Below are 27,657 nucleotides of genomic sequence, written 5' to 3'. Positions count from 1 at the left end.
CAGATCAGAGCCTGTAAAAATGACATGCAGCGTTTCACAAGGATCCTCCCTTAGCCAGCCTGACTCTTCAACATGTATACGATCCCCACCCATCATCAGACGAGCCTTTGACATTGCTTCATACTCCGATGACAATATCCATAGCAGAAAAAGCTGGCTAGACCACCCTTCGAAAGCAGCCAGAAACCTAGATATTATTGTGGACCGAAGTCTGATGGTGATGGAACAGGTTACAGCATTCTGCACATCGTGCTATATCGTCCTCCGTATGGTTTAAAAGATCTCTAAGTGGTTTCCTTCTCAACCTGGAAAATCATTATAAAGGCACTGTTAACTAGCAACATCAGAAGGGTATGCAGTTCCTGATAGGAAGTGTTTGTCTACTTCGGCCCGTCTGGTTCCAGAGTCTGCAGGGAGTGCGACTCTGTAGGAACAAATGCCCTCTCACGCCTGGATAGGTGTCATGCTTCATCATTGGGTTTTTGCTCCACGTCGGGCTGGCACTGCAATGCCCAACAGCACCCTTGATGGGGGCTCTTTACCCGTTATCTTTTCATAAACTGTTTAGTGAAGTGTGGGTCTAATTGTAGATTGGTGTATTAAGTGAATGGTGCATGCTGTTAACTAGCAGCCTAGACTACAGTAATGCACAATGGGGCATATTTATGGTAACAGCGGCACAGGTCAGTGCAGCAAGTCACCTTGCTGCGCTGCCCTGGGTCACTGGTAAAGGGCAGGAATGCGCCATATTTAAGTAATATGGTGCATTCCTGTCCTTTTCCCCCCGTGCTGGAGCAGTTTCTGTAGCCTGGCGCCAAAGCAGGCACCTTGCATCATGGTGCCTGTGTTGTATGCAGGCTTGTTTTTGTGCAGGTAGAGGTACCTTTCTGCACTAAAGCAATCCATAGAGGTGTTTTCCTCTGTCTATGTGTGCCATACAATGCAGCATATTGAAAGAGGAAAAAACAATGAGAAACTAAAATATTTCTTCTCGTTACACCTCACCTGGGAGGTGTATCTTTTTGGTGCATTCCTAGGTTAACCTAGTTTTGTAAATCTGGCATGCATCAAAAGCCATAGGGTTTGCATGGGAACACTCACCTCAGCACCCATGAAACGCCCCCCTTGGGCAGAGTAAGGCAAGACAGCAATTTGCTCTGCCTTACTCCAGATTATGAGGCCATTCAATGCCTCGCAATGTGGCGTTGCGTGGCTTCATACATCTGATTTAGAGGCTTGCATCACACATGTACAACTTTGCGCAGTGCAAACATGACGCAAGCCTCTGATAAATATGCATCGGTATGTATGCATTGCTGGATATTTCCTGAAGAGCTCCATATCATCCAAAATGCGGCTGCCCAGTAGTTTTTGAACCTCCAGCCTGTAGTCCAGTGGTTCCCAAACTGTGCCCTGTGGCTCACTAGGGAGCCGCCAAACCTACATAGGGGAGCCGGGCACCAAGCACTTTAATGCATTTAATGTTGTTGTAGATGATTCTAGGACTCTAGTAAATATTCCCGATTTCATGCCCTTATGTGGTTATATCTAATCATACCCTTATATAGGCATAAGAATCATACCCATATTAAGACATAGCCAATGAAGTCCAAATACGGCAAGGCTACTCGTATAGACTCCTAGAAAGCACAACGCGTTCTTAAACAAACCAAGTCTCCAGCAACCCGGGAATTCCCCCTGCTTCTGTATTGATTTGTCCTTGAACTCCTGGAGTCTTGAAAGAACTGCGAGTTCTTAGTGACGTCTTATGTCCAACCTTACGTCAAAGTCGGCACCTTCCAGGTATAAATATACCAGCATCTGCCTTAAGCAACACACAGTGGTTTGGAGCAGATCGGCTATCTACTTGCCCGACGCCCTGCTGATGCGAGTGCTGAAGGAAGCCGACCCTCCCTGCTGACTCACTGAGAGAGACGCTGTCTTTTCTCCTGCTGAGAAATCCAGCTCCAGTGTTTCCCTGTCACCCTTGCGGGTTGCTGGGAGATAGAGTCCTGAGAAAGAGATACAAGACCTCCTTCATTCTATAACCAAGGTACGGAGCTGATTAGACCCATTGAGAATTCTTGATTCAAAGTCTTGGCAAAAACGATAACTCATCTACTCCTTCCCTGTACTAGGCTTAGGTTAGGTACACCGGGGTAGGCGTATCTTAGAAACACCAGTTGAGTACGTTTAGTCATTATTTTATCATTGTATGTATTTTATCAATTTTAAGTATCTTATGGCTTAGAAACCATATAAATGCTTTTACAGTATTATTTCATAATACTCATTTTACTGTACGTACTTTACTTTATAACAAGTATTGCAATTGTGGCAATTCACTTCTCTTGCATGAGAAAGTAGACTGCTCAATAAATAACCTTTTTATTGAAAACGCCAGTCTCTCTATTTCTCTGCACTCCTGGTGAAACTAAGCATGCACGATTGACTGAGTGAAATAGCTATCTATTGTTTCCGCGACTCTGGAGATCTACTCCTTATTCTGGGGGAGCAAAGTTGTCATGTTTATGCAGTTGTCAGAAACTAATCCCTTCTTGTCTATTCAGGAAAGTTAACACCTTCTTGTTTACTCGAGAAAGTTTCTAGTGACCTCTGAGCTAGCTGGCATAAGTCTAACATATTCAATAGAGACCTAGTCGACCTCAGTCCTACGTCTACACTGTCGTTTATGTTATTCCAATGCGCTGAGCCTATTGGGAATATAGGAACTACACTATAATGTTGAAGGGTCTGTTGGCTTCAGTTAAACTAATTAGACTTAAACACATGATGTTGATGATTTGTAAGTGACATGCCTAAAGCTTTAAACATAGTGCTTAATTGATGGCATTTTGAGGGAGGTGACCTCCATATTTCACTGGATCCCCATGTTCCAACACTGCCAAAGTAAGCAGAAGGTGTCTGATTCATTTTGTTACTCTCGTTAATAGTTTTGCTTTTTTTTCAAATACATTTTACACCAAAGCGAGTCATTAGGAAAGTACAGTTGTCTTGTCGATTAAACACACTAAGTATTATTAAGTATGGACATTTGTACTTGAATCATAGATACTTCCATTACACATTTCTTTCGCTACACACACATTTTCAGACGGGCTTGCTCTCTCCGTGAGCACAGGGAAGTAAAACACCATATACGGCATAATATCACCATTTCAAAGCAAGAAAAGGGTCGTCTAAAAAAAAAAAAAAATCTGAGGAATTTATTTTACTTGCATTGATTTGGAGGCAATTTTAGGGAGGAGACAGCAAAAATAAAGCTGTATGTGTTTAAAAAATTGTGAGTCATCCTGCTGAGACAGGTGTATTAGCACCTATGACATTGGTAGAAATGGAAGTGCATGCAAATATTCAAGCGCAGAAATACTTTGGCAATAGGGCCTACATGCATAGGGGTGCTATCTAGCACTGTAAGTGGGATGAAAAAGTTTGATCGGGTACTCTAAAAACAGCATGGTCAAAGTAGTGTAAATAGGAATATTTAATTAGAGGCGCCGCCTTAGTAATACAAAACACCCTACGTATATGATTATAATACCTTCATCAGCTTCATCCCAATTATTTTCAGGGAGAAACATGCAAGTACTCCCAAGGCCGGGATTACATCCCCCCCACCCTCCAAAAAAAATAACAGTGGGATGCCACAGGCAATGGCCAATGGGTCAAAGGAGAACCGCAAGTCGAAAAAGTTTAGGAACCACTGCTGTAGTCTGTCTTCATCCAATTTAAAGTCCCTTCTCTGGTCGTACAAGCGGGCCATCATTAAAGCTCTTATGCCATACACACGGAGCCATTCATATCATTGGGCCTCACTATCTGCAAAATATCCTCAGTGATATTATTGACACTCCTTTCTACTGGAATCATGTTCTTCGGTTTCCAACATAGCTCAAAAGTATCCACACTCTCACTGATATGTGTCACCCTTGTGTTGTTTAAATTTGAGCCCACCATAATGCAGAGCCATTCAGAGGGTGGGGGTATGATGATGAAGCATTCCATAGTTTTGTGGGTGAAGAGCCTCTTTACAAACCTAGAATGTTTCTTTAAACAAGCAGGGCTCCAGGAAAAACAAATATTAATTGATTGGGTAGAGAAGGGTCTTACCTTGGTTGATCTATGTATGTGTGTATACGGGGAAATGGTATGGCTCCATCATACTTCCTCCTTGTTCCTCTTTTTGTGTTGAGCGTCAGGCTTAGACAGCACACCATGAGATAAAGGGAATATTTCCTGAATTGCCTTTTAGAGCCCTTAATTTTTTTAGAAAAGTTATGTGAAAGAAAATGATTGTAGAATGCAATATTTTACACTTTTCTATTTTTTTTTTTTACTTTCCTTAGGTGAAAACCCCTCTCCCTAAACCCTCCTTCGAGCAGTTGAGGTCACACCAGGTGATACACCCCACCACTTTCATAAACCACTCTTTACCACTGGACAACAGCTACATACCAGGTCAATTATTCCCATGGAAAGTTAACAGAGGCTCTCAATCCAAGATAAGGTGAAGTCTGGTCTGCTATGTCAAAGTGAGCCATTTCTAAGTGCTGAATGCATTGCAACGCATTTGATCCCTAAGTTTCATTATGTGCTGCGCACCTTGCTTCCATTTTTGGTCCTACATTTTTGACAATCTTTAAAGAATTCTTCCCAGGGATTGGTTGCTTGGCTCTTTCCTCCTTCCTACCGTTAAGGAGAGTTTGACGTCTTGCTTGAGTTCCTCAGTCTACTCTTCATCTTCAATCAAAAGCTTTGATTGCCAATGAGTTGTTTTTTTCTCCTTTGTGGATTTTCCTCCTAACTGTGGCCCTCTTAAGGAAACACATGTCAATTTTCAAATACATTATTCTCTGTAGAAATGCACCGTTGCTACTAGGAGGAGATGCCCTGTCTATGGGCGACCAAAAAGGCAACATAGCAGAGCTTCTCAGGGTCCAGTCCTTGAGATTTTCAGATCATGGAGTAAATTCTTCTTACCAAAAACTGGGACCACCATGGAATCTCCAGAAGTTGCGACCTCGTGAACACCCTTATGTGCCAGTTTGAAGATCACATTGTTAACAATACTTAGGGGATATTTATCAAGGATTTGCGTTGCCCTAAATCCTAGAAGACTGTCTAGCAATAAAAACAAAATGTTTTGCTTTAATCCATACATGAACAGTGTACGTAATTGCATTCCTTCCAGCAACAAAGCTTTTTTAAAATATTATTTGTAAATGTATTCATTTATAGTATAGACAGTATCTTTGCATTGATACAAGCATGAATACACTCTGTAGCTGATATTTTCCATACAACAAAGCTTTCTTGTAATAGTTTTTTGTAACTGCTGTCTTTCAATCCAGCAATCCTACTAGCTAAACTCTGTAGAGGACGCCTGACACAGGTCTTAATATTTTCAAGTAAGAGTAGCACTCATAAAAACCAGATAGATTTTTGCGAGAACTCATAAATGCAATAGCTGGTAACATCTAAAGCAGGGTTCTCCAAAGTCTGTTCTGGAGGGCCGGATCCCATCCAGTTTTTTAAGATAACTACATTTTTCCAAATGGAGATATTCTAAAAACCTGGCATTGATCCGGCCCCCCCGGACAGATTTTGGAGAACCCTGCTCTAATGGCTTGTTAGAAGGTTTGCTAGACATAGCTGTTGAATGGATTATTTCCTCTTCACTGAGTAGTGAGCATTTACGTTTCGGCCACTTCAGTGTTCTACTCATTCTAAGGACACTGATAAGCATTTTCTACTTCGTAAACTCTTACATTACTACTTCTGTATAATGGAAACCCACCCGCAGTAACTTGTGCCGCTGCTTCCATCCATATTATGCATTTTACATCACTGAACCCAGAACATAAACTGCAAACTCCAGAACTACTCCTAAAGAAGCCTATTCTTGATACAACCAGACAAAACCCAAACATAGGTACACACTATGAGCACATCAGAAGCAGACCCTGCATTCCTACAACAGTCAGACCAAGTGTATCAGTAACAAACACGTTTTACTCTTCACTGCCCGATGCTTACCCACACCTAATACATGCTTCTTGTTTGCACCTCTGAAAACAAGCACAAGAATGAACATGCATTTGTATGCTATGTCCTAGACACTATACAGCAGAGTTTCAATGTTTTCCTATAGAATCTCAAAGCAGTTTGACACTGACTGTGGCGTAGACACAGGCTGATTAGATGCACATGATATAAAACAGTGTGCAAATATATTTTGCTTAGAAGACTTTAAGAGGGGTTTCAGTTTGGGTTGCTATATTACCTGAATCTGGTTACTCATACTAGGTGTGCAATGCTGGACATCTAAAAGGCCTTGTGCAGAGTTGTAAAGTTGGTATTATACTGTTAGCATACGATGATAGAGTGCTATGTTGGAGAAGTGTGGCTCAATGGTGGAGAAGTGTGGCTCAATGGTTAGAGCGGCAGACCCTGATGCAGAGGTCTGGCCCAGGACCAGGGTTCAATTCCCCGCCTCGGCGGGTCTTGGGCTAAAAAATTCCACGGACCTAATAATTCTCGCCTCGGTGCCTCTTCCAATCATGGAGTCCCACTCTGCAACTCTGGGCAATAGCTTGCTTAATCTCCACAACGCTAAAGGATGCCTGGCCTCCACCTTGGGGGTGCCCAGGAGTGGACGCCTCACAGGGAAAGCCTGGATGGGTTCCACAGCGGTATTCGTACAAGCGCCTTGAGACCCTTGCGGGTGAGTAGTGCGCTATACAAGTATCAATTTATGTTGCTTCCATGGTTAAACCTGTGAACTAGGGGTTTGACTGCACGTGTGGGTCAAATCTCAGGGATTTGTCTGCAACATTTAAAGTTAAGAATTGGGCGAGTGTCAACAGGCTCAGCTTCAACCAATCCTGTTTTTTTAAATCCAGGGTTATGGATTGCTGTGTCTGGCTTGTGGTCCGTTACATAAAATAGTAAATATTTGAGTAAATGACTCAGCAACCATATATAAACTACATTTTAAAAAACACAATGACTAAAGGCGAATCTAATGACATTTTCCCAGTTGCTAACCATGTCAATCGAGCAATATTATTATTCTTTCTCCATTAGGTTCCTCTTTATACTTTTGTAAACTAAAATGTTGATATTTCATTATAAAACATATAGAGGACTAGTATGCCCTACAAAATATAGAAACAGGGTATTTTGTCGTTAACGTTTTCATGCTTTGTGGTGAGAGATAACATCCTGTTTACCATGAGCGCAGAAGAACACGCTTAGTCCACACTCCCAATGAGAAGTCTCAGGTTGGCTAAAATACAAAAAATACCAAATGTTCATAACCCAGCCAGCTCTATTCTTATATTAAACTTCATTCTTGGTGTAATTTACATCCAGATCTCTACATTAATAAGCTGAACATATTGACATCTTGGGCAAGGTCTTCTGCAGGAAGAAAATGCATTGGCCTGAAATATTTTTATGAGCGCCCAAGACCAGAAGAGAGATTCAGATTATAACTTGTCAAAGTCCATGGCTTTCATTTAACAACAGTGCATTTTGGGAAATGGAATCTTCATTCGCTTCAATTGAACCTAATAGACTAACATACCAGCCTTTATTGATTTGACAATGGAAACCCATACCTTTATAAAGTTGTCTCCTCTATGGCACATTTAGAGTTTTTAAAGTATAACAAAGCTACACTATCAAATCAAAGTAATTTGCAATTGTATATCTCCTTTATGTGCCTTTTAAATATATATGTGTGTGCATATATATATATATATATATATATATATATATATATATATATATATATATATATATATAAATATTTACTTTACATGTGATCAAGGGCCCACGGGTCCGAAACGCGTCGTGCTGTTGTTGCCTCACCTGCACATTAAAATCTGCTGGAGCTAGATCCTGTGGTCCGTTTCTCTTTTTGCTTCGCTGATCTGGAATGATTGGAAGTGGCGTGTGGAGTCTTCGTTTGTACATATATATATATATATATATATAGCTCTAAAATAACACATTTTGGTGCTTTTCTACCTTTTATTGGCCCTTTGCATAATTTGTTATCATATAAAAGTCAATTGAGCTATAAATACAAAGAATATCAATGTCCAGTAAAAATATAAATTCATATCTGCATAGTATTACATTAGATAAAAGGTTCACTACTGCCTACAAAATTCAGCAGTAACATTTGGAAGAGAATAGGCAAACAATGTGAAATCTAGAATGTACTTTGGTAGAAGTTCTTTCACAAGTCCCTTCCGGGCATTGCACAGGAAGTAATACAGTGTTTCTTTAGTAACAGGCTTGTACCACGCTTGTCTTTCAGGGAACTTTATAAAAGGAGGTGCTTTCACTTGTTCAAGTATGTAGTTGGCATCATCGGTCAACCTTTCGTAGGATCCAATGAAATCATATTGGACTGCACATGGCTGGCAGAGATTGTACATTGGCATCCAGTGTTCATTCATCTTCTCAACATCCTCATCTATCAAGTACCACAAAAATTCAGAGAAAGTGACATCATCGCCCCTGGACTGTCCAGGATTCTTCCTGTACCTTTTCACAATTTCAGTCCCGTACCTCATCTGGTACTCTTTAATCTCCCCAAACTTGTTCCTGTAGGCTGACAACAGTCTCTCCATCGGCTCCCGGACAAACATGAACTTGAAGTAATTCTTTAGCCGATAGCGGATCTCCTCAGCCTTCATGTCTGCCAGGAACACCAGATCGCTTTTATGATCCATCTTTACATTTACGTTCACATTTTCCAGGGCCCCGTCTAGAACCTTCAGTACTTTTTTCCAATTGGAGCATGCAATTTTGGGAACGTAGCAATATAAAAACTTATACTTATCATTTACCAGTACATGCTTAAGAACCGTTCTCCTCTGGCTTATCGATAGCTCCCAGATGTTATGGGGCATGTTCTTTTTCCCACAAATAGTCTGTATGGTCCTATTCCGAATGTCCTGTAAAACCTGATGGTCCACATCACCCCCATTCATCACGTGCCTCATCACTCTTGGACTGGCTCTCCATGCCAGGTCCCCTCGCGGAGATGGTGGGCTCATGTCAGTTAAAATGCCTTTCTCGATCATAAGGAGCAACCCACTGGAGGCCACAATTACAGCAAACATTAGCATGGAAGGGAGCAGCATGGTCCTTCGGGCACGTGAGCGGTGGTGCAACACAGCCCTTTGCGCACCCAATGTGCCACCATTCTTACTCATCATGTTCAAACCTTTGTCCACCTGCAACAGCGGGCGCGGAAACATTGTTCTTCAGGCGCCACTTCCAGCAGGATATCAGGTTGCTAGCTGTGGAAAGAAAAATGCTTCAGTCAAACTCAATTTACCACGTCTCACAGACCGAAATCTCAGGTTGTCTCACTTCAGAATTATATAGGTACACTCATTTTTATCCCAGTACTTGGAGGCTACATTAACTAGCATTGAAGGGCACTTTACTAGTCTGATTAAAGAGGGGATGTGTGCACAAGGAACTAAGGAGGGTATAAAAGAAATTTTTTCACTCCTAGTTCTTACAAACTGAAAGTTCCTATCCATCAAACATCAAATTTATGGAGGAAGATGACAGTGCAGTCAGCCCGACTATAAGCAACCCCATTGGACAAAACAAAAATAGTTTAACAATTGTGTAGCTAATCTTTATTGTGCCGACATGATCCATTTCCTGGTTTAAGCAGGTTTTTATTCGGAGTAGGATTGCTTTGTGAAATGGTCTCATGTATTTTCCCTCCGTAAGGTACTTGCAGAATCATAAACTTGTAAGGTCCGTGTATATCATCAAATCTTCACATATTTTGTTTCTATTCTGGTACTTAGTCTTGTATTTGTAATCATAACGCGAGTACAAAACTATTATAGGACAAAATAGGGTGAACTAAAAATCCAGATCTTCTCACATGCGACAAGATCAACTACAGCTCTTTGTTGGAACACCGATTTATAATTTGAACCTGTAATACCATTCTATTAAAATTCTTAGACCGCAATAGCAAGTTTCTCGTGTCAGGAGCACTCCAAAGGAACAGTTTCTAACAATCGCAGAAAGGCTAAACAGCACAGAGTGGACATGTAAGGTTTCTGAGAGTGATACAGAAGTGCCATGGACAAGGTAACGTTTTTTTTATTTTTTTTATTTCTCTTTTTAACTGTAGCACAGAGTTTTGCAGCTCATCCTCAGAGGAAAATAATACTGTTGTCAGCACATGACACTATTGTTAGGAAGTCTTAGCAGAGGCGCCTTTGCTGAGAAATTAATCTATAACAAAGGTCAACACTTACTAAAATCACTCATTTCAATGGAGCGTGCCCATGTGAGGTGCTTTAAGGCACACATCTCTGGCAGACTCACCGAGGCTCCCTCCCATAATGGTGTTTCTAATGGGACCTGGAACCTCAAAGGTCCCCCTGAAGCATGTACTGAAATGAAACTGAGTCGGCCTAGCTGGATTATTTTTTCATTGCGATTCTTTGAGTAACTTCCCAAGGAGAGGCTTTGTTTGTGAGGTGCCTCCTCCAGCCACAGTGGCAAAGATGGAGCATGAAAAAGCCCTGCAGCTCAGGCCCAACAGCCCCTCCTCGAATGCCCCCTAAAAGAACGACCCTCGTGTACTAGAAAGAGACCAAAGAGTTCCCAAGAAAAGTCAAGTGAATCATAAGCAATGTTTTCCCAAGAGAGAAAGTTGGAAGAGTACACAACAGCCTGTCTACGGTGTCCACCCTAGAAGCTAAGGCTAATTAAGGGATCACACCCTTGCAAATAAATGCATTATATATAGACAGTATTTACTCCTCTTTCTCCATCCTAGAGACCTCCTTGTGGCGTTTGGTTCACGCAATTAGTTTTTCCCTAGATAGATGATGCTATGGACAAGCAACAAGTAGCAGAAAATGACAGTATTTAAAACTTGAGACACCCCAACAATCTAGCTGAACTCTTCCTCAGGTCCTCGAAAGGGTTATACTTTTTTATTTTTAAAACTTCTTTATTTTAGCGTTTTCCAACAAAACAAACATCATAACACAAATTGCATTCTCCTGTCCAAACACTTGTGTGAGCCCTGTGCTCAGCTGCCTCCCACACCCCCTCCTCCTACAATACTGTATTATGGTGATTGTATCATATAAAGTGAGCCACTAAGCAAACGAGCGCTCAGCGCCCTTGGTCAGATTGGATGGCAACCGTGCCCCACTGCCCTTGAAGCTGACTACATGCAGATCTAGCCCAACTCCTAAGCCCCCTCTTCTGTATTCTCAGCTAAATTTTGTAGTATTGTATCCCATGTTTACCACCCATCCACCACTTTTTAGGTCTCGCCTAGACGAAAGCAAAAGCGAAGCTTTTGCTGTCTATGCGAGACAACTTATGTTGCCACTTTTCTGGGAATATTGTGGACATCAGACTGTTACGAGCTTTTTCTGCTGTAGTCAGGCTGTCACGAGCTTCTCCTTTGGAGATTTGACCTCGTGAGCGCGCCTTGACTGCATCTAATGGGCCGTGCGCTTCCTTTAGTCAGTTTCACTTTGACGCCTGCACTTTCGAAGTGAAATGAAACAATGTGTCTGGTAGTTGTTCATGTGGAGTGCCTTCTGACCTCGTGAGCGCGCCTTGACTGCATCTAATGTGTGTGGCTTTTTTTTTCAACGGGCCCTGGCGCTTGCTTCAGTCAGTTTCACTTTTAAGGTGCAGGCGTCAATGGGTCTGGTACTTGTTTTATTTCCATTTAATGCTCTTTGGAACAACAATTTTATATTACTTGTGTGTATTACCACTGGCCAGAATTTCAAAGACTTATATTCACGCAGGTGAAATAATACTATTGTGATTAGGGCCGATTTTTGGAGTCTGACCGTTCAGAGTGCAGAGTGGAGCTTCAGAGTGGAGCTTCAGAGTGCAGAGTGGAGCTTCAGAGTGGAGCTTCAGAGTGGAGCTTCAGAGTGGAGCTTCAGAGTGGAGCTTCAGAGTGGAGCTTCAGAGTGGAGCTTCAGAGTGGAGCTTCAGAGTGGAGCTTCAGAGTGCAGAGTGGAGCTTCAGAGTGGAGCTTCAGAGTGGAGCTTCGGAGTGCAGAGTGGAGCTTCGGAGTGCAGAGTGGAGCTTCGGAGTGCAGAGTGGAGCTTCAGAGTGGAGATTCAGAGTGGAGCTTCAGAGTGCAGAGTGGAGCTTCAGAGTGCAGATTCAAAGTGGAGCTTCAGAGTGCAGAGTGGAGCTTCAGAGTGCAGATTCAGAGTGGAGCTTTAGAGCTTCAGAGTGGAGCTTCAGAGTGGAGCTTCAGAGTGGAGCTTCAGACTGCAGAGTGGAGCTTCAGAGTGGAGCTTCAGAGTGGAGCTTCAGAGTGCAGAGTGGAGCTTCAGAGTGGAGCTTCAGAGTGGAGCTTCAGAGTGGAGCTTCAGAGTGGAGCTTCCGAGTGGAGCTTCAGAGTGCAGAGTGGAGCTTCAGAGTGGAGCTTCAGAGTGCAGAGTGGAGCTTCAGAGTAGAGCTTCAGAGTGGAGCTTCAGAGTGGAGCTTCAGAGTGCAGAGTGGAGCTTCAGAGTAGAGCTTCAGAGTGCAGAGTGGAGCTTCAGAGTGGAGCTTCAGAGTGCAGAGTGGAGCTTCAGAGTAGAGCTTCAGAGTGCAGAGTGGAGCTTCAGAGTGGAGCTTCAGAGTGGAGCTTCAGAGTGGAGCTTCAGAGTGGAGCTTCAGAGTGCAGAGTGGAGCTTCAGAGTGGAGCTTCAGAGTGCAGAGTGGAGCTTCAGAGTGGAGCTTCAGAGTGCAGAGTGGAGCTTCCGAGTGGAGCTTCAGAGTGCAGAGTGGAGCTTCAGAGTGGAGAGTGGAGCTTCAGAGTGGAGAGTGGAGCTTCAGAGTGGAGCTTCAGAGTGGAGCTTCAGAGTGGAGCTTCAGAGTGCAGAGTGGAGCTTCAGAGTAGAGCTTCAGAGTAGAGCTTCAGAGTGGAGCTTCAGAGTGGAGCTTCAGAGTGGAGCTTCAGAGTGCAGAGTGGAGCTTCAGAGTGGAGCTTCAGAGTGGAGCTTCAGAGTGGAGCTTCAGAGTGGAGCTTCAGAGTGCAGATTCAGAGTGGAGCTTCAGAGTGCAGATTCAGAGTGGAGCTTCAGAATGCAGAGTGGAGCTTCAGAATGCAGAGTGGAGCTTCAGAGTGCAGATTCAGAGTGGAGCTTCAGAGTGCAGAGTGGAGCTTCAGAGTGCAGATTCAGAGTGGAGCTTCAGAGTGCAGAGTGGAGCTTCAGAGTGCAGATTCAAAGTGGAGCTTCAGAGTGCAGAGTGGAGCTTCAGAGTGCAGATTCAGAGTGGAGCTTTAGAGCTTCAGAGTGGAGCTTCAGAGTGGAGCTTCAGAGTGGAGCTTCAGAGTGCAGAGTGGAGCTTCAGAGTGGAGCTTCAGAGTGGAGCTTCAGAGTGGAGCTTCAGAGTGGAGCTTCAGAGTGGAGCTTCAGAGTGGAGCTTCCGAGTGGAGCTTCAGAGTGGAGCTTCAGAGTGGAGCTTCAGAGTGCAGAGTGGAGCTTCAGAGTGGAGCTTCAGAGTGCAGAGTGGAGCTTCAGAGTAGAGCTTCAGAGTGGAGCTTCAGAGTAGAGCTTCAGAGTGCAGAGTGGAGCTTCAGAGTAGAGCTTCAGAGTGCAGAGTGGAGCTTCAGAGTGGAGCTTCAGAGTGGAGCTTCAGAGTGGAGCTTCAGAGTGGAGCTTCAGAGTGGAGCTTCAGAGTGGAGCTTCAGAGTGCAGAGTGGAGCTTCAGAGTGGAGCTTCAGAGTGGAGCTTCAGAGTGGAGCTTCAGAGTGCAGAGTGGAGCTTCAGAGTGGAGCTTCAGAGTGGAGCTTCAGAGTGCAGAGTGGAGCTTCAGAGTGGAGCTTCCGAGTGGAGCTTCCGAGTGGAGCTTCCGAGTGGAGCTTCCGAGTGGAGCTTCAGAGTGGAGCTTCAGAGTGGAGCTTCAGAGTGGAGCTTCAGAGTGGAGCTTCAGAGTGGAGAGTAGAGCTTCAGAGTGGAGCTTCAGAGTGGAGCTTCAGAGTGGAGCTTCAGAGTGGAGCTTCAGAGTGGAGCTTCAGAGTGCAGATTCAGAGTGGAGCTTCAGAATGCAGAGTGGAGCTTCAGAGTGCAGATTCAGAGTGGAGCTTCAGAGTGCAGAGTGGAGCTTCAGAGTGCAGATTCAGAGTGGAGCTTCAGAGTGCAGAGTGGAGCTTCAGAGTGCAGATTCAAAGTGGAGCTTCAGAGTGCAGAGTGGAGCTTCAGAGTGCAGATTCAGAGTGGAGCTTTAGAGCTTCAGAGTGGAGCTTCAGAGTGGAGCTTCAGAGTGGAGCTTCAGAGTGCAGAGTGGAGCTGCAGAGTGGAGCTTCAGAGTGCAGAGTGGAGCTTCAGAATGCAGAGTGGAGCTTCAGAGTGTCAAGAGCAATGCCAATAGCTCTAACTTTAACAAAGGCAAAACCATTGCATTGTAAATGCTTGTTATTTTACCGAATCACATGCTCATGCTGCTGCCTGGTTTGTCTACATGCACACAGGCAGAATCACTCGGTACAAAATGGCTCCTGTTCACTCCTCAGTACGGTCTTGCCCCGCCCCACCTTCCCCCTGCCAAATACATTCATTCCAAATACTGCTTATTTTCATATCAGACTGACTTCTCACATCTGGGATAGCAGGGGCACCTTCCACAGTGATTAGTGCTTCACAAAAAATAATTCTCGGCTAGCGCTCAGAAGCCTTGAAGCTTTGATTGAATGACACTGCAGTTTGATGCCCCGCTCGTTTTTTAGGTCTCGCCTGTCGATGCGCATCGAGCAAGGCGAGAGTATTGGCACTTATCCGCTCTTTATCCACACTGCAAGGAATCGTGGCGATTCCTTGCAGTGCACGATAAATTTAAGCTCAATGCGCATGCGCATTGAGCTTAAATGCGCGTGCACATGCCCCCAGCCGCCTACTCTCTCTCTCAGCCTTCCCACAACTCCGCCCCCTCACTACTTGATTGCACGGCCGCTAGGCCGTGCCTCCCCTACTCTCCTCCCCCCTCCTCCTCTCCTCCCATGCCTGCCTGCCTGCCTCAACTCTCCGCCTCCTCGATCTTCTGTAAAGAATAATTGAAGTATACTCATTAAACCAAACAAGGAACTTACACGTCTATCAAAGCTAAATTAACCCGTAAGAATAACACACAGCGTGTCATTCGTATATTACCAATCCTTACCGAATAATGGGACCGTCTGATTTAAAGCGTCCCGAGTCGATCACATTTTTTCAATGGGCTCTACACAGTCAGCGCAACTCAAGTCACTGCTGGGTAGAAGATTAAATCCAACGGGGAAGGATCACACGGTAAGAGGATTCCCTCCCGTCAACAATCCAGAGTAAAAGTTTGCGTTTAGGCGTTTGTCTCTCGCGCCATATCAGGGCTTAGAAATAGAGGGCGGACCAACTAGACTTAAACCGGGGCACACAATCCCAACTTTAGAGCGGAAACTAAAAAAGGACTAGCGCCGCGAATACCTCTAAACTCACTCATCATGGCAGTGCTCTAAGTAAAGTAATATATCCAAGTTTATAACACGCAAATACTCGAATATGCCTCAGTTTACCCAGAATGAATTTAAAAAATCTGAATTATACCAAATATAAACACATAAAAATAAAATGTTTGTCCTAGTATCTTATTTATATACTTTCAAAACAGCGAAGTGTAAATAATAGTCACCCCTTATAACCCAGTGTGTTGCCTCAACCCCTTACATTCTGCAGATTTTGTAATACATTTGTCAATTGATCAATACATAAAACGATTGATTTCAAGTACAGCAGTAGTGCAAAATATACACACAAACAGGTATATCTATATTAATATTCAAGACCCTCAACCCCTCACCCTCACCCACCTTCACTCACCCTCACCCTCACTCACCCTCACCCACCCTCAACCCCTCATCCTCACTCACCCTCAACCCCTCACCCTCACTCACCCTCAACCCCTCACCCTCACTCACCCCCACTCACCCTCAACCCCTCACCCTCACTCACCCTCACCCTCACTCACCCTCAACCCCTCACCCACCCTCAACCCCTCACCCTCAACCCCTCACCCTCAATCCCTCACCCTCAATCCCTCACCCACACTCACCCACACTCACCCACACTCACCCACACTCACCCACACTCATCTTCACCCTCACTCACCCTCAACCCCTCACCCTCACTCACCCTCAACCCCTCACCCTCACTCACCCCCACTCACCCTCAACCCCTCACCCTCAACCCCTCACCCTCACTCACCCTCACCCTCACTCACCCTCAACCCCTCACCCATCCTCAACCCCTCACCCTCAACCCCTCACCCTCAACCCCTCACCCACACTCACCCACACTCACCCACACTCACCCACACTCACCCACACTCACCCACACTCACCCACACTCACCCACACTCACCCACACTCACCCTCACTCACCCTCACTCACCCCCACTTACCCTCAACCCCTCAACCCCTCACCCTCAACCCCTCACCCTCATTCACCCTCAACCCCTCACCCTCACTCACCCTCAACCCCTCACCCTCACTCACCCTCAACCCCTCACCCTCAATCCCTCACCCTCACCCACACTCACCCACACTCACCCCCACTCACACTCACCCCCACTCACCCACACTCACACTCACCCACCCTCACTCACCCTCACCCTCACTCACCCTCACTCACCCTCACTCACCCTCACTCACCCTCACCCTCATGCTAAAGATTTACAAAAAAACCCATTAACAATTCTAAAAGCACTAACTCTAATGCTGCGAGACCTATTGCATTTCTAATGCTTGTTGATGCTATACGTTCCAGACACTGATTTTATTAAGACTCACTTGGAGCTCTAAACTGTCACTTGATCTTTCTTTGGGTCATTTTGTTTGCCCGGAAGGACTAACATATCTGTGAAACCCTCTTCTTTTATAGTTTGAGCATCGTCTTCGTTTATCAGGATAACATTATACATTTGAAAATACAAATATCCGGGAAGAGCAGAGAGCAAATCTCCGCGATGTTGGGCATTCTCCTATCATAAAGGAAGCGTGTTGGTGGGACCTGTGGCATCTAACGCATCATTTAACCCTATATGCGTGGGCACCTACCACAATAATGTATAGGATGAGTTTGTTCCGTTCCCGTTTTTAATTTGATGTAAAACTCAAATCACTGCACACTCTCTACTACACACTCTCTACTACAGTCACTACTCTATACTACACACTCCCTACTACAGTCACTACTCTCTACTACACATTCTGCTACACACTCTCTACTACAGTCACTACTCTCTGCTACGCACTCTACTCTCTACTACACTCTACTACACACTCTCTACTACACACTCTACTACACACTCTACTACAGTCACTACTCTCTGCTACGCACTCTACTCTCTACTACACACTCTCTACTACACACTCTACTACACACTCTACTACACACTCTCTACTACAGTCGCTACTCTCTACTACACACTGTACTACACACTCTACTACAGTCACTACTCTCTACTACACACTACTACACACTCTCTACTACAGTCACTACTCTCTACTACACACTCACTACACACTCACTACTACAGCCACTACTCTCTTCGACACACTCTATACTAGACACTCTCTACTACACACTATCTACTACAGTCACTACTCTCTACTACACACTGTACTACACACTCTACTACAGTCACTACTCTCTACTACACACTCTCTACTACAGTCACTACTCTCTACTACACACTCACTACACACTCACTACTACAGCCACTACTCTCTTCGACACACTCTATACTAGACACTCTCTACTACACACTATCTACTACAGTCACTACTTACTACACTCTCTACTACACACTCTACTACACACTCTACTACACACTCTACATTACACACTCTACATTACACACTCTACATTACACACTCTACATTACACACTCTACATTACACACTCTACATTACACACTCTACATTACACACTCTACATTACACACTCTCTACTACACTCTCTACTACACACTCTCTACTACACACTCTACTACACACTCTACTACACACTCTACTACACACTCTACTACACACTCTACATTACACACTCTACATTACACACTCTACATTACACACTCTACATTACACACTCTACATTACACACTCTACATTACACACTCTACATTACACACTCTACATTACACACTCTACATTACACACTCTACATTACACACTCTACATTACACACTCTCTACTACACACTCTACATTACACACTCTACATTACACACTCTCTACTACACACTCTCTACTACACACTCTCTACTACACACTCTCTACTACACACTCTACTACACACTCTACTACACACTCTACACTACACACTCTGCTACACACACGCTCTACTACACACTCTACTACACACCCTCTACTACTCTCTACTACTCTACTACACATTCTCTACTACTCACTCACTACTTTCTACTACACTCTACTACAGACTCTCCACTCTCTACTCCACACTCTCTACTTCAATCTCTCTACCTCAATCTCTCTAATTCAATCTCTCTACCTCAATCTCTCTACTTCAATCTCTCTACTTCAATCTCTCTACTTCAATCTCTCTACTTCACATTCTGTATTACACACTCTCTACTACACACTCACTACTCTCTACTACACGCTCTCTACTACACACTCTACTACACTCCCTACTACACATTCTCCTATACACTCTACTACACACTCTACTACACACTCACCACTCTACTACACACTCACCACTCTACTACACACTCACCACTCTACTACACACTCACTAGTCTCTACTGCTCACTCTCTACTACACACTCTCTACTACACACTCTCTACTACACACTCTCTACTACACACTCACTACTCTCTACTACACACTCACTACTCTCTACTACACACTCACTACTCTCTACTACACACTCACTACTCTCTACTACACACTCTACTACTCACTTACTACTCTCTACTCACTCTCTACTACTCACTACTACTCTCTCTACTACTCTCTCTACTACTCACTCTCTACTACTCACTCTCTACTACTCACTCTCTACTGCTCATGACAATGCCATTTATTTATCTGTTTCCAAAACCAACACATAAATAAAACATTTGTCATTTACAATGCCAAAAGCGCTAACTTTTGCAAAGGCGAGACCGTTGCATTGTAAATGCTTGTTTATTTTTTCTAATTGTGGCGTAGAAAGCTAGGGCCCATTCAATTGTGTCTTGTGTCCACAACTTAACACTCGGACGTCGGCTACCCATCTAACCTACAGCTGTGCGCTGTTTGGCCAATGGCAATTGTATTGCTTTTTTCCTCTTGTACAGGGTCAATGATGTAAATCCATTGAAGGGCTGAATAATATTAGATAAAGTGCCTTGCCCATTTACAATCCAGTTAAAAAAAAATAATCGCAGTCAAGAGACCAAATGCTCCTCAGACCACTAACACATCAAAACGCAAGATGAGGAAGAAGAGGTTTCGGGACAAAAGCCACAGCCTCGTGGCACTCCATCCTCTCGGATCAATGCCTACGTAATGATCTGTGTTACCTTAGGACAGCTTAAAAAAATCACCTTTGTAAATGGGGAGGTGAAATATCACAATCTGCCTACATTTCCCCAGGTTATCATCATAGTATAAATGATGACCGCTATCACAGTCCCTAGAACTCTGACAGCAGCTAAAACGTTGCACTAGGGAAGGATAAAGTCTGTTATTCAGCTTTTTTTTAAATCCAAAGCATGTCAATTTGAGGGAGATCTTCACATTCAATGGAAGATAGTTCGAGATCACAGAGTTCTGCATTGAGGAGGATCCTGCTTCAGGGGTACCAAGATAGAATTAGCAGAGCGCCAACAGTGCTTGGCTCTTGCTGCGTTAATGAAAGCATGGCAAATAAGAATGAACTCTTGAAGAGAAGGCAACAGGGGCTACGCGACAGATACATAAGGTTAAGATAAACCATTCTGAAACAAGTACCCGTGGAGCGGCCAAAGAGCTGCTGAAACATGATCTCTTTTGTTAACTCCAGCAATGACTGACTACTTAGGGGTTGACATAGAATGGTCTTTTGAAGCCTGCACCCAAGGTAGTTTGACTCATATGGTAAAAAAATGTTTTACCTTGTTAGCAAGGATGTTTCAAGGCTTAGTATTTTCTGGTTTCCTACTGACTACCGGGTCACTGTCTCTTATGAGGTAAAGCGAGACAAAGGTTCTAAATTACCAGTTCCCAGTTTCCTTCCAGTTAAACTTTTCGAGCATGTATTCCTCAAGACGCATGTGTAATCATCAGTAATCTTTTACCACGCTATCAACTTGTGAAGGAAAAATGCCAAGCAATATTTTGAAATGTACACTATGGAATGTATGTTATGGGGCAGAATGTGTGAAGCGGGCAAGGCGTGAACTAAAGAAACTGGGGAGTGTCTTGCAATAATGCCAGAGAACTATGGAAAGGGGCGACCACTCGGTCCCCCCGAACGTATGGTGGAGTACCCCGATCCCCCCGGGAGGCCATCTTGGGCGGGAGGCGAGTCTCGGCTGGTATGCCCGAAGCGGCGTAGCCGGGGCGTGCCTTTTCCCGCCCTGGAGCGGGTTGTCCTAGACGCTGACGCCGCCGGCCACGCCCCCGGAGGCAGGCGGAGGCGGTTTACGCCCGCCCAAAGACGGATAAAAGGAGCAACAAGCCAGGAAAGCATCCTCTTGTTCCTGTGCTCTGAAGCTGCACCTCCCCGCTGCACGTGAGCTCGAGACGGAACGAAGAGCCAATTTTGAGCGTTGTAATTTTGTTCTTGTTTTACAGATATCTTCGTTGGAGAATGCCGGGCAAGAAGGTCGGAAAGCGGGTCGGTACCGATCAGATGCTCCGCATGCTCGTGAAGGAGGTAGCCGAGTTGAAGAAACAGATGGCGGTAAAGAACGGGGAGGGAGGCCCGAAGCGAATCGTCGGACCAGCATTGCCGGGAGTAGTCCCTAGCGGGAGAGGCAAGAGGTCCAAGAGGGGGGCACCTGGGGGGAGGCCCCGGTTCCCGATACACCGATAGAGGAGCCAATCCCGGTTCCGAAGGAGGGGCATCCGATCCCCGTGGTAGTCACCCCCGTGAACGGATAAGATATACCTCCCGAGTTGGCTGCACAACTGGCAGCGTGGTTGGGAAAAGATAGTGAGGGCACCACGGCGGACGATGCCAGGGCAGTAATGAGACAATTGCGGGAATCTAGAGAGGCTGCGAAGGCACCATCTTCTGTTCCCCCACAGGTTCCGGTGGCTGAGATTGCAGCAGGCGCGAGTTCGGCAGCAAGTACAGCACCTAGTTCAGGTAAGCGGCTACTGCCGATTGCGGGGGAGGGGTCTGTACCCTCACGAAGGGAGAAAGTGGCCCAGCATGTTCCACTCGAAATTAAGGAAAAGATTTGGGCTGATAAGTATGTGAACATGTTTTCTTTGCTTACTGACCATTACGAGATCGAACATGTGAAGGGCCAAAAAGAGCTTATGCATCCGAGTGTTTGGCGCGCAAAAATGGCCGCCTTTAAAGTCAACGAGAACATAGGTACGTGGGGCAGAGCGTTTGGCATTTTCACCTCCATTATGGGTGAGCGAAGGCCTGAGTTGTTGACGGAATTACCTATTTATCAGACACGTATCATGGAATATTCTCTAGCGTACGAGGGCAATCAGTGGTTTTGTTATGACAATATTTTTAGGAAGGCTAAGGAGCACGACCCAGCCTTAACTTGGGATTGTTATGACTCCATTTCTTGGCAAAAAATGGAGAATTCAGGCATGTTAAAGGTAACATTGTCGGGGGGTATCGGGGGTGAGTCTTCCCGCCAAACCTCTGGGACACCCTTTCGGACGGGTGCAGGTAACGAGCATCACTCTAAGTCGAGTGGCAACGCAGGTAAAAAGGGGATTTGTTGGAATTTTAACAGGGGAAGATGTACAAGGCCTCAGGGGTCATGCAAGTTCAGACACGAATGTGGGGGGTGTGGACAGTCCTCTCATCCCGAGACCATGTGCAGAGCCAAAACGGGTGATAACGGTGGTAGGGGAAGCGCCAAACAGGTCTGAAATAGTCCGAGGGGCGCCTTTACCTACCCCGGTTGATACCATGGCAATGATTCCTTGGCTCAATGAATACCCGGATCATCTCTCCGCTGGGGTGTTGCGAGACGGGTTTTCGTATGGTTTCCGCATTCCAGTGGGGGATTTTCAGGGTAAAACAAGTTGTAAGAACCAACTGTCGGTCCTGCAGCATACGGCGGTGGTACAGATAAAGATTGGGAAAGAGGTGACTCGAGGGCGGGTTGCCGGTCCATTCGAGTCACCACCGGTTGCTAACTTTGTTTGTTCCCCCTTAGGGGTGGTCCCCAAGAAGGACCCGGGTGAGTTTAGGCTAATACATAATTTGTCAGCCCCACGAGGTCTTTCCGTGAATGATGCGATAGACCCGGAAGTGTGTTCGGTGCGGTACGCATCTTTCGATGAGGCCGTCGCCATGTTGAATCGCCTGGGGCCCGGAGCGCTGATGGCCAAATCGGACATCGAGTCAGCGTTCCGGTTGCTCCCGGTACACCCAGACGATCAGCGTCTCCTTGGTTTCATGTTTCAGGGTCGCTATTACATGGATAAGTGTATGCCAATGGGTTGCTCCATATCTTGTGCTTATTTTGAAAAGTTCAGTTGTTTTTTGCAATGGGTATTCACAAGAAAGACGGGTTTTCAGCATGTGATGCATTATCTCGATGACTTTCTGTTCCTGGGGGCAGCCGGGGATCCAGAATGTGGACAGGCTTTAAAAGAGTTTTGTGTCTTAATGAATCACTTTGGCGTGCCATTGGCACCAGGTAAGACTGTGGGTCCCTCGACTTCACTCGAGTTTCTGGGGATCGAGCTCGACTCGGAGGAAGGTTGTTTTCGGTTGCCCAAAGAGGTGTTGAAATTCAGGGCATCCCTTGAAACATGTATTCGAGAGACCAAGGTAAACCTGCATCAATTGCAACAAACGGTGGGCCAGTTGAATTTTGCCCTTAGAGTAATCCCAATGGCCCGCCCCTTTTCCCGCTCGATTGCACAAGCCATGGTCGGCCTTAAGGAGGGACATCACCGCACGAGGCTCTCGGCAGAGATTCGCCAGGACATGCGCATTTGGTTGGCATTTCTGGCAGATTTCAATGGTCGAGTTGTCTGGAACAAGCCGGCGGTGTCCTCCGAGGAGCTGGGGCTGTGGACAGATTCGGCGGGGAGTGTAGGTTTTGGCGCCATATTCGGTACGCAATGGTCGGCTCAGAAATGGCCGTCATGGTGGCACGAGTGCGGGCTGACAAGTAACATTGCTTTCCTCGAGCTCTTCCCTATTTTGGTGGCCCTGAAAACATGGCCTGAGGCGTTCCGAGATCACTCTGTGGTGTTCTGGTCTGATAACATGACCGTGGTTGAGTGTATCAATAGTCAGGCAGCACGTTGTAAATGGATTCTAAGACTGCTTAAGGAAATTGTATTGTTGTGTATGCAGTTGAATGTGCTCTTTAGGGCGCGACATGTCCCAGGGGTGCTGAACCAAGCGGCTGATGCGCTTTCTCGTTTCCGTATGCAGGCCATGGAATGTATGTTATGGGGCAGAATGTGTGAAGCGGGCAAGGCGTGAACTAAAGAAACTGGGGAGTGTCTTGCAATAATGCCAGAGAACTATGAGTTTGGAGCTGGAATCAAACAAATAAGTCCCTGACACTTCAGAATAAGAGCTCGAATGGGGAAACGAACTACTGCAGTCTCGACAACAAGGCAAATAGAGTCCTTGCACATAAATTAAGATTTAGTCAGATGAGGAACTATATTAAAAGGGTTAAGGATCATGAACTTAGACATGTAGTTGGCAAGATGGCAATATTTTAAAACAGTATTACTCCAGTTTACCCTTTGCACACAAGACAAACTTTGAGAAGCAAAAAGCATTCATAGACCCAGTACAACTGTCTGCAGTGTCAGAAGATTATTCCTAGAGGTAAGCATAATAAGTAGGCGGTTGTAGCTGCCTTGCAATTTGTATTCAATAACAGTGTTAGGCACTGGGGGAATTCCCCCTTTTTTTAACAAGACGTCTCTGGGAATTCTTAAAGGTTCATTTAGAGTGTTGCTTTACAAGTTTCAGCATTTCAGATTTTTAGGCCTTACTGACAGGAATCGACAATCCCCATGTGAGAAAGCAGAATTACTTGTTTCTGTGACAATGCCATTACTTTTATTGTGAAAATACTAATGGCTGAATTGTAATGCAGAATGAATATATATAAATTCATTCATTCATTCTGCAGACCACATTAATACTAGCATATTTTCTAAATGTCATATATTTCCAATGTAACAAAGTCATTTTAGTGTTGTACAATTGCACATTTTCTGCACTTTGTAGTAAATATAGCCCTGTTCTGAGAATTGGCACAACGAAGTGGGAATTTTTTTTTATAAGTAAGTGGAGTCAGCCAATTTTTGTGTTTTCTGTGTCTATTGTTCAAGGATGTCTGGCATTCTTTCTTGTGAGAAGATCCTGGCACTTGCTCATTATTCAGTTTCATTTACTAACAGTATCAATCACACGCTCTCATGTCTATTCACTTGTAGTGAGAAAAACACTATAAAAATGTGCTCTACACGTTCAGCATTATATGCTCCAAATGACTCTGGTCTGCTGAAACAACTGCTGTGCATGATTTTGCTCGCTTACTGTCTATTTTTGCTTTAAATGCATGTCAGACTTTGCAGGCTTTACCAAAGTGTTGTCTTTTCATTTACATTTGCTCATCTCCAAAAACTATTGCTTAAAAGATGTTTAGGGAACTGGATATTCTCCTGGGTGCAGTGATATGGGAGAACATGAGGCGCAGGGTAAAACTCAAGAAAGTTACATTTCCACCTTCACATGGCAGAATGGTGACAATGGATTCAGAATTATACGATTTATTTATAAAGTTTTATATAGCATGAACATGACATGAGCGGGTATTTCAATTCTTTTTTGAATGATGCAGAAGAAGGGATCAGTCTGAATTCAGGTGGTAGGGAGTTCCACATTTTCAGGGAAAGATCTGAGAAGGCTCAGTTACAAGTTTACTTTTTATGGAATATCTGTGGTTTTAGCAGTAGGGTGCTGTTACTTCTGGCTGCACTGATCCAGTGAGCAGCCAGATGTATAATAGGGAGCGACGGGGAGGTTAGAAAATGGGAGTCGGGATATGAAGCTATCGCCCTATTACTCCAGAGGAATGCAGGACTCACGATCCCGCCCCAGACAGGTAAGTGTTGGTCAAGGCTGCCTCCAAAGGGGGTTACATAAGACAAAAAAGATATTCCAAAATGCCCTAAATTCCTTAAGTAGGTCTTCGTAAAGAGCAGGGGTTTTACACCACTAAAGCTGACCCGGTGAGCAGTGGTATCAATCACCACAGTGGGCGATTTGCTCAGAGATGGAACCTGTTTCCCGTTTGAGGGCATGGTGGAGGAGCTTGTTCGTCTGAAGGGGCAACTTATTTATTATTTTTATTTGTAGGGTGCACGAATCATCCCCAAGGGGATCTCTCAGCGCCAGGGTAGCAGACAACCTAGTATGGGAAATGCTCATTAAAACAGCCAGGTTTTAAGACATTTCTTAAATAGAGCCAAACTGGGACATGCCAGCAAATCCTCTGGCAGACTGTTCCAATACCTAGAGGCTAGGTAGGAAAAAGCACGACCACCCATCTTAACATTCTTGATTTTCTGTGTGCAAAGGAGCTTATGGCCACTGGATCTTAACTGGCGAGCCGGGATATACCATTCTAGTTTCTTAGTTAGGTGTATTGGACCTATATTGGACTTCACATTTATGTTGCAATAATGGAGGGTGATGCATAGACTGTGGGAAGTATTTGAGATGGAACTCTAGGCGCATGAAGTTATACACTTAATAGACATTATGAGGGTGGGTAGTCAAGAGATAGAGCAGTTCTAAAAGTCATGTAAATGATTAAAAATATCGAGGAACAAAGAAAAGAAGAAAAAACAAATACGGTGGTTACATTGTCAAAAAGTTAATGACTGAAACAAAGACAGAAACCTGGAAAAAAATGAAAGACAAAATTAAGAAGGGATGATAGATGACAACAAAGATGAGAAATGGGTGACAATAAAAGAGATAAAGTGTGAAAGAAAAATGAAAAATAGTGACATAAAATGGGAAAGAAAGAACAGTGGATAGTATGATGAAATAAAGAAGGGAAGATGATCTGGGAAGAAAGTAGGCGCGCCAGCGAATATCTCTGGAGTGGAGAAGCCTCGTCTTGCAAGAGCGCCCGCCAATGGTTGAAAGTGGGCGGTGTTTTATTTTTCTAGCTACTACTTTGTGCTGTAGCGTGATTTTCAGAAAGTGAAGGTATTGCGAAACAGAGCCCATGGGGTTTGAGCCACTGAGTGAAGCGAACCCCAGGGCCTATGACATCCTCTGATTACTTCCACGGCAAGCATGCTGTATGTCGCAGGAGACATGTAAAACAGAGCGGACCACGCATGACACTATTACACGAAGCCTGCCTTGAACAGCGACAGCACGGGTTGCAGCTGGGGCACAGCACAGGAGACAGCAGACCTGCAAATACTCGGGGGGGGGGGTCGCTTCGGCGGTGATGGTACCGCCCCTAATAGAATAATTTTTTGATGAATAGTTGAGTATAGGTTGGTTCAGTCGGGATGGCGAGGTGTCTGTTGTAGTCCACTTGGGATGTTTGCATAAACAAATAAAAGAACGCAAACACACTCTATGTTTTGAAAGCCTAAAAAAGTTGGTTATTTTACAAAATATTGTTTTTTTCTCTCAGTACTTCTACCGATCTGCAGTTCTCTCTCTCTTTCCACTGCCCCTGAAGCCACTCTTAGACATCCTGCTGGTGGTATAATGTATGTATTTTAACATCTTATCCCCGCCCGCTCAGTCTTACAGACCAAGCTACGCCCCTGCAAATACTGGAGGTTACAGCCAGTTAAGTAAGCATATATGCCAGCATTAGGGAACAGCGGAACGGGATAAAGAAGTAATGAAAAAAATATTAGCAGAGTTTGATTTCCTGGTAACCTGCAATGATGCGGAAGCAACTTAAAGAGGTACAATTTAGGTAAATAAAAATAATCATGTTTAAAAAACCGTGAATCCCCTGCCTCGATCGACAATGCTGACATGTATGAGGCCGGCTTGGCTTCAGTGCTTCACGTCACCGGGCGCTGCACGATAACTTGCTAAGTAATTTCCGTAGAATCATCCTAAAGCATCCCTTTCGCCGACAGTAGATCGGCATGAGCAGCTATTTGCCAACGCAGCAGTTATCGCCTGCAGGTACCTTTTTACGTTCCCTGTGAAGGTTGACTAAGTAAAGCATTTTATATTTGAAAAATATAAATTGAGACAAACCTGAGGCCCGTCATCCGCCCAAAATAGCCGCTGCATCGCTGGAGGGTCATTTGCGAGTCAACATCATTTCTTGAGAAAGTTTATCTTCAGGAGTTCACAGGCTGCCTCTGTGCGAGAGAAAGAATGTGTCACTTTTTCCCGTCAGATGGAG

At 44.7% G+C, this 27,657-nt stretch overlaps 2 protein-coding genes across 2 annotated transcripts in view; one reads left to right on the top strand and one right to left on the bottom strand.

Moving 5' to 3' along the window:
* Positions 1–27,657, top strand: part of CCDC32 (coiled-coil domain containing 32) — a 223,147-nt gene that overhangs the window by 126,683 nt on the left and 68,807 nt on the right. The window lies entirely within an intron of this gene.
* CHST14 (carbohydrate sulfotransferase 14) lies at positions 8,049–27,647 on the bottom strand. The gene is made up of 2 exons (XM_086937409.1): positions 27,507–27,647; positions 8,049–9,341 (listed from the first exon to the last, which is right to left on the bottom strand). The coding sequence occupies exon 2, from the start codon at positions 9,297–9,299 to the stop codon at positions 8,184–8,186; it is 1,116 nt and encodes a 371-aa protein (XP_086793535.1). The 5' UTR covers positions 9,300–9,341; positions 27,507–27,647; the 3' UTR covers positions 8,049–8,183.

Source organism: Lissotriton vulgaris, chromosome 9 (assembly GCF_964263255.1).
Source record: "Lissotriton vulgaris chromosome 9, aLisVul1.2, whole genome shotgun sequence".
NCBI classification, from domain to species: domain Eukaryota; kingdom Metazoa; phylum Chordata; class Amphibia; order Caudata; family Salamandridae; genus Lissotriton; species Lissotriton vulgaris.
The sequence above is the reverse complement of the archived record's forward strand: the minus strand, read 5'-3'. Positions and strand labels throughout refer to the sequence as shown.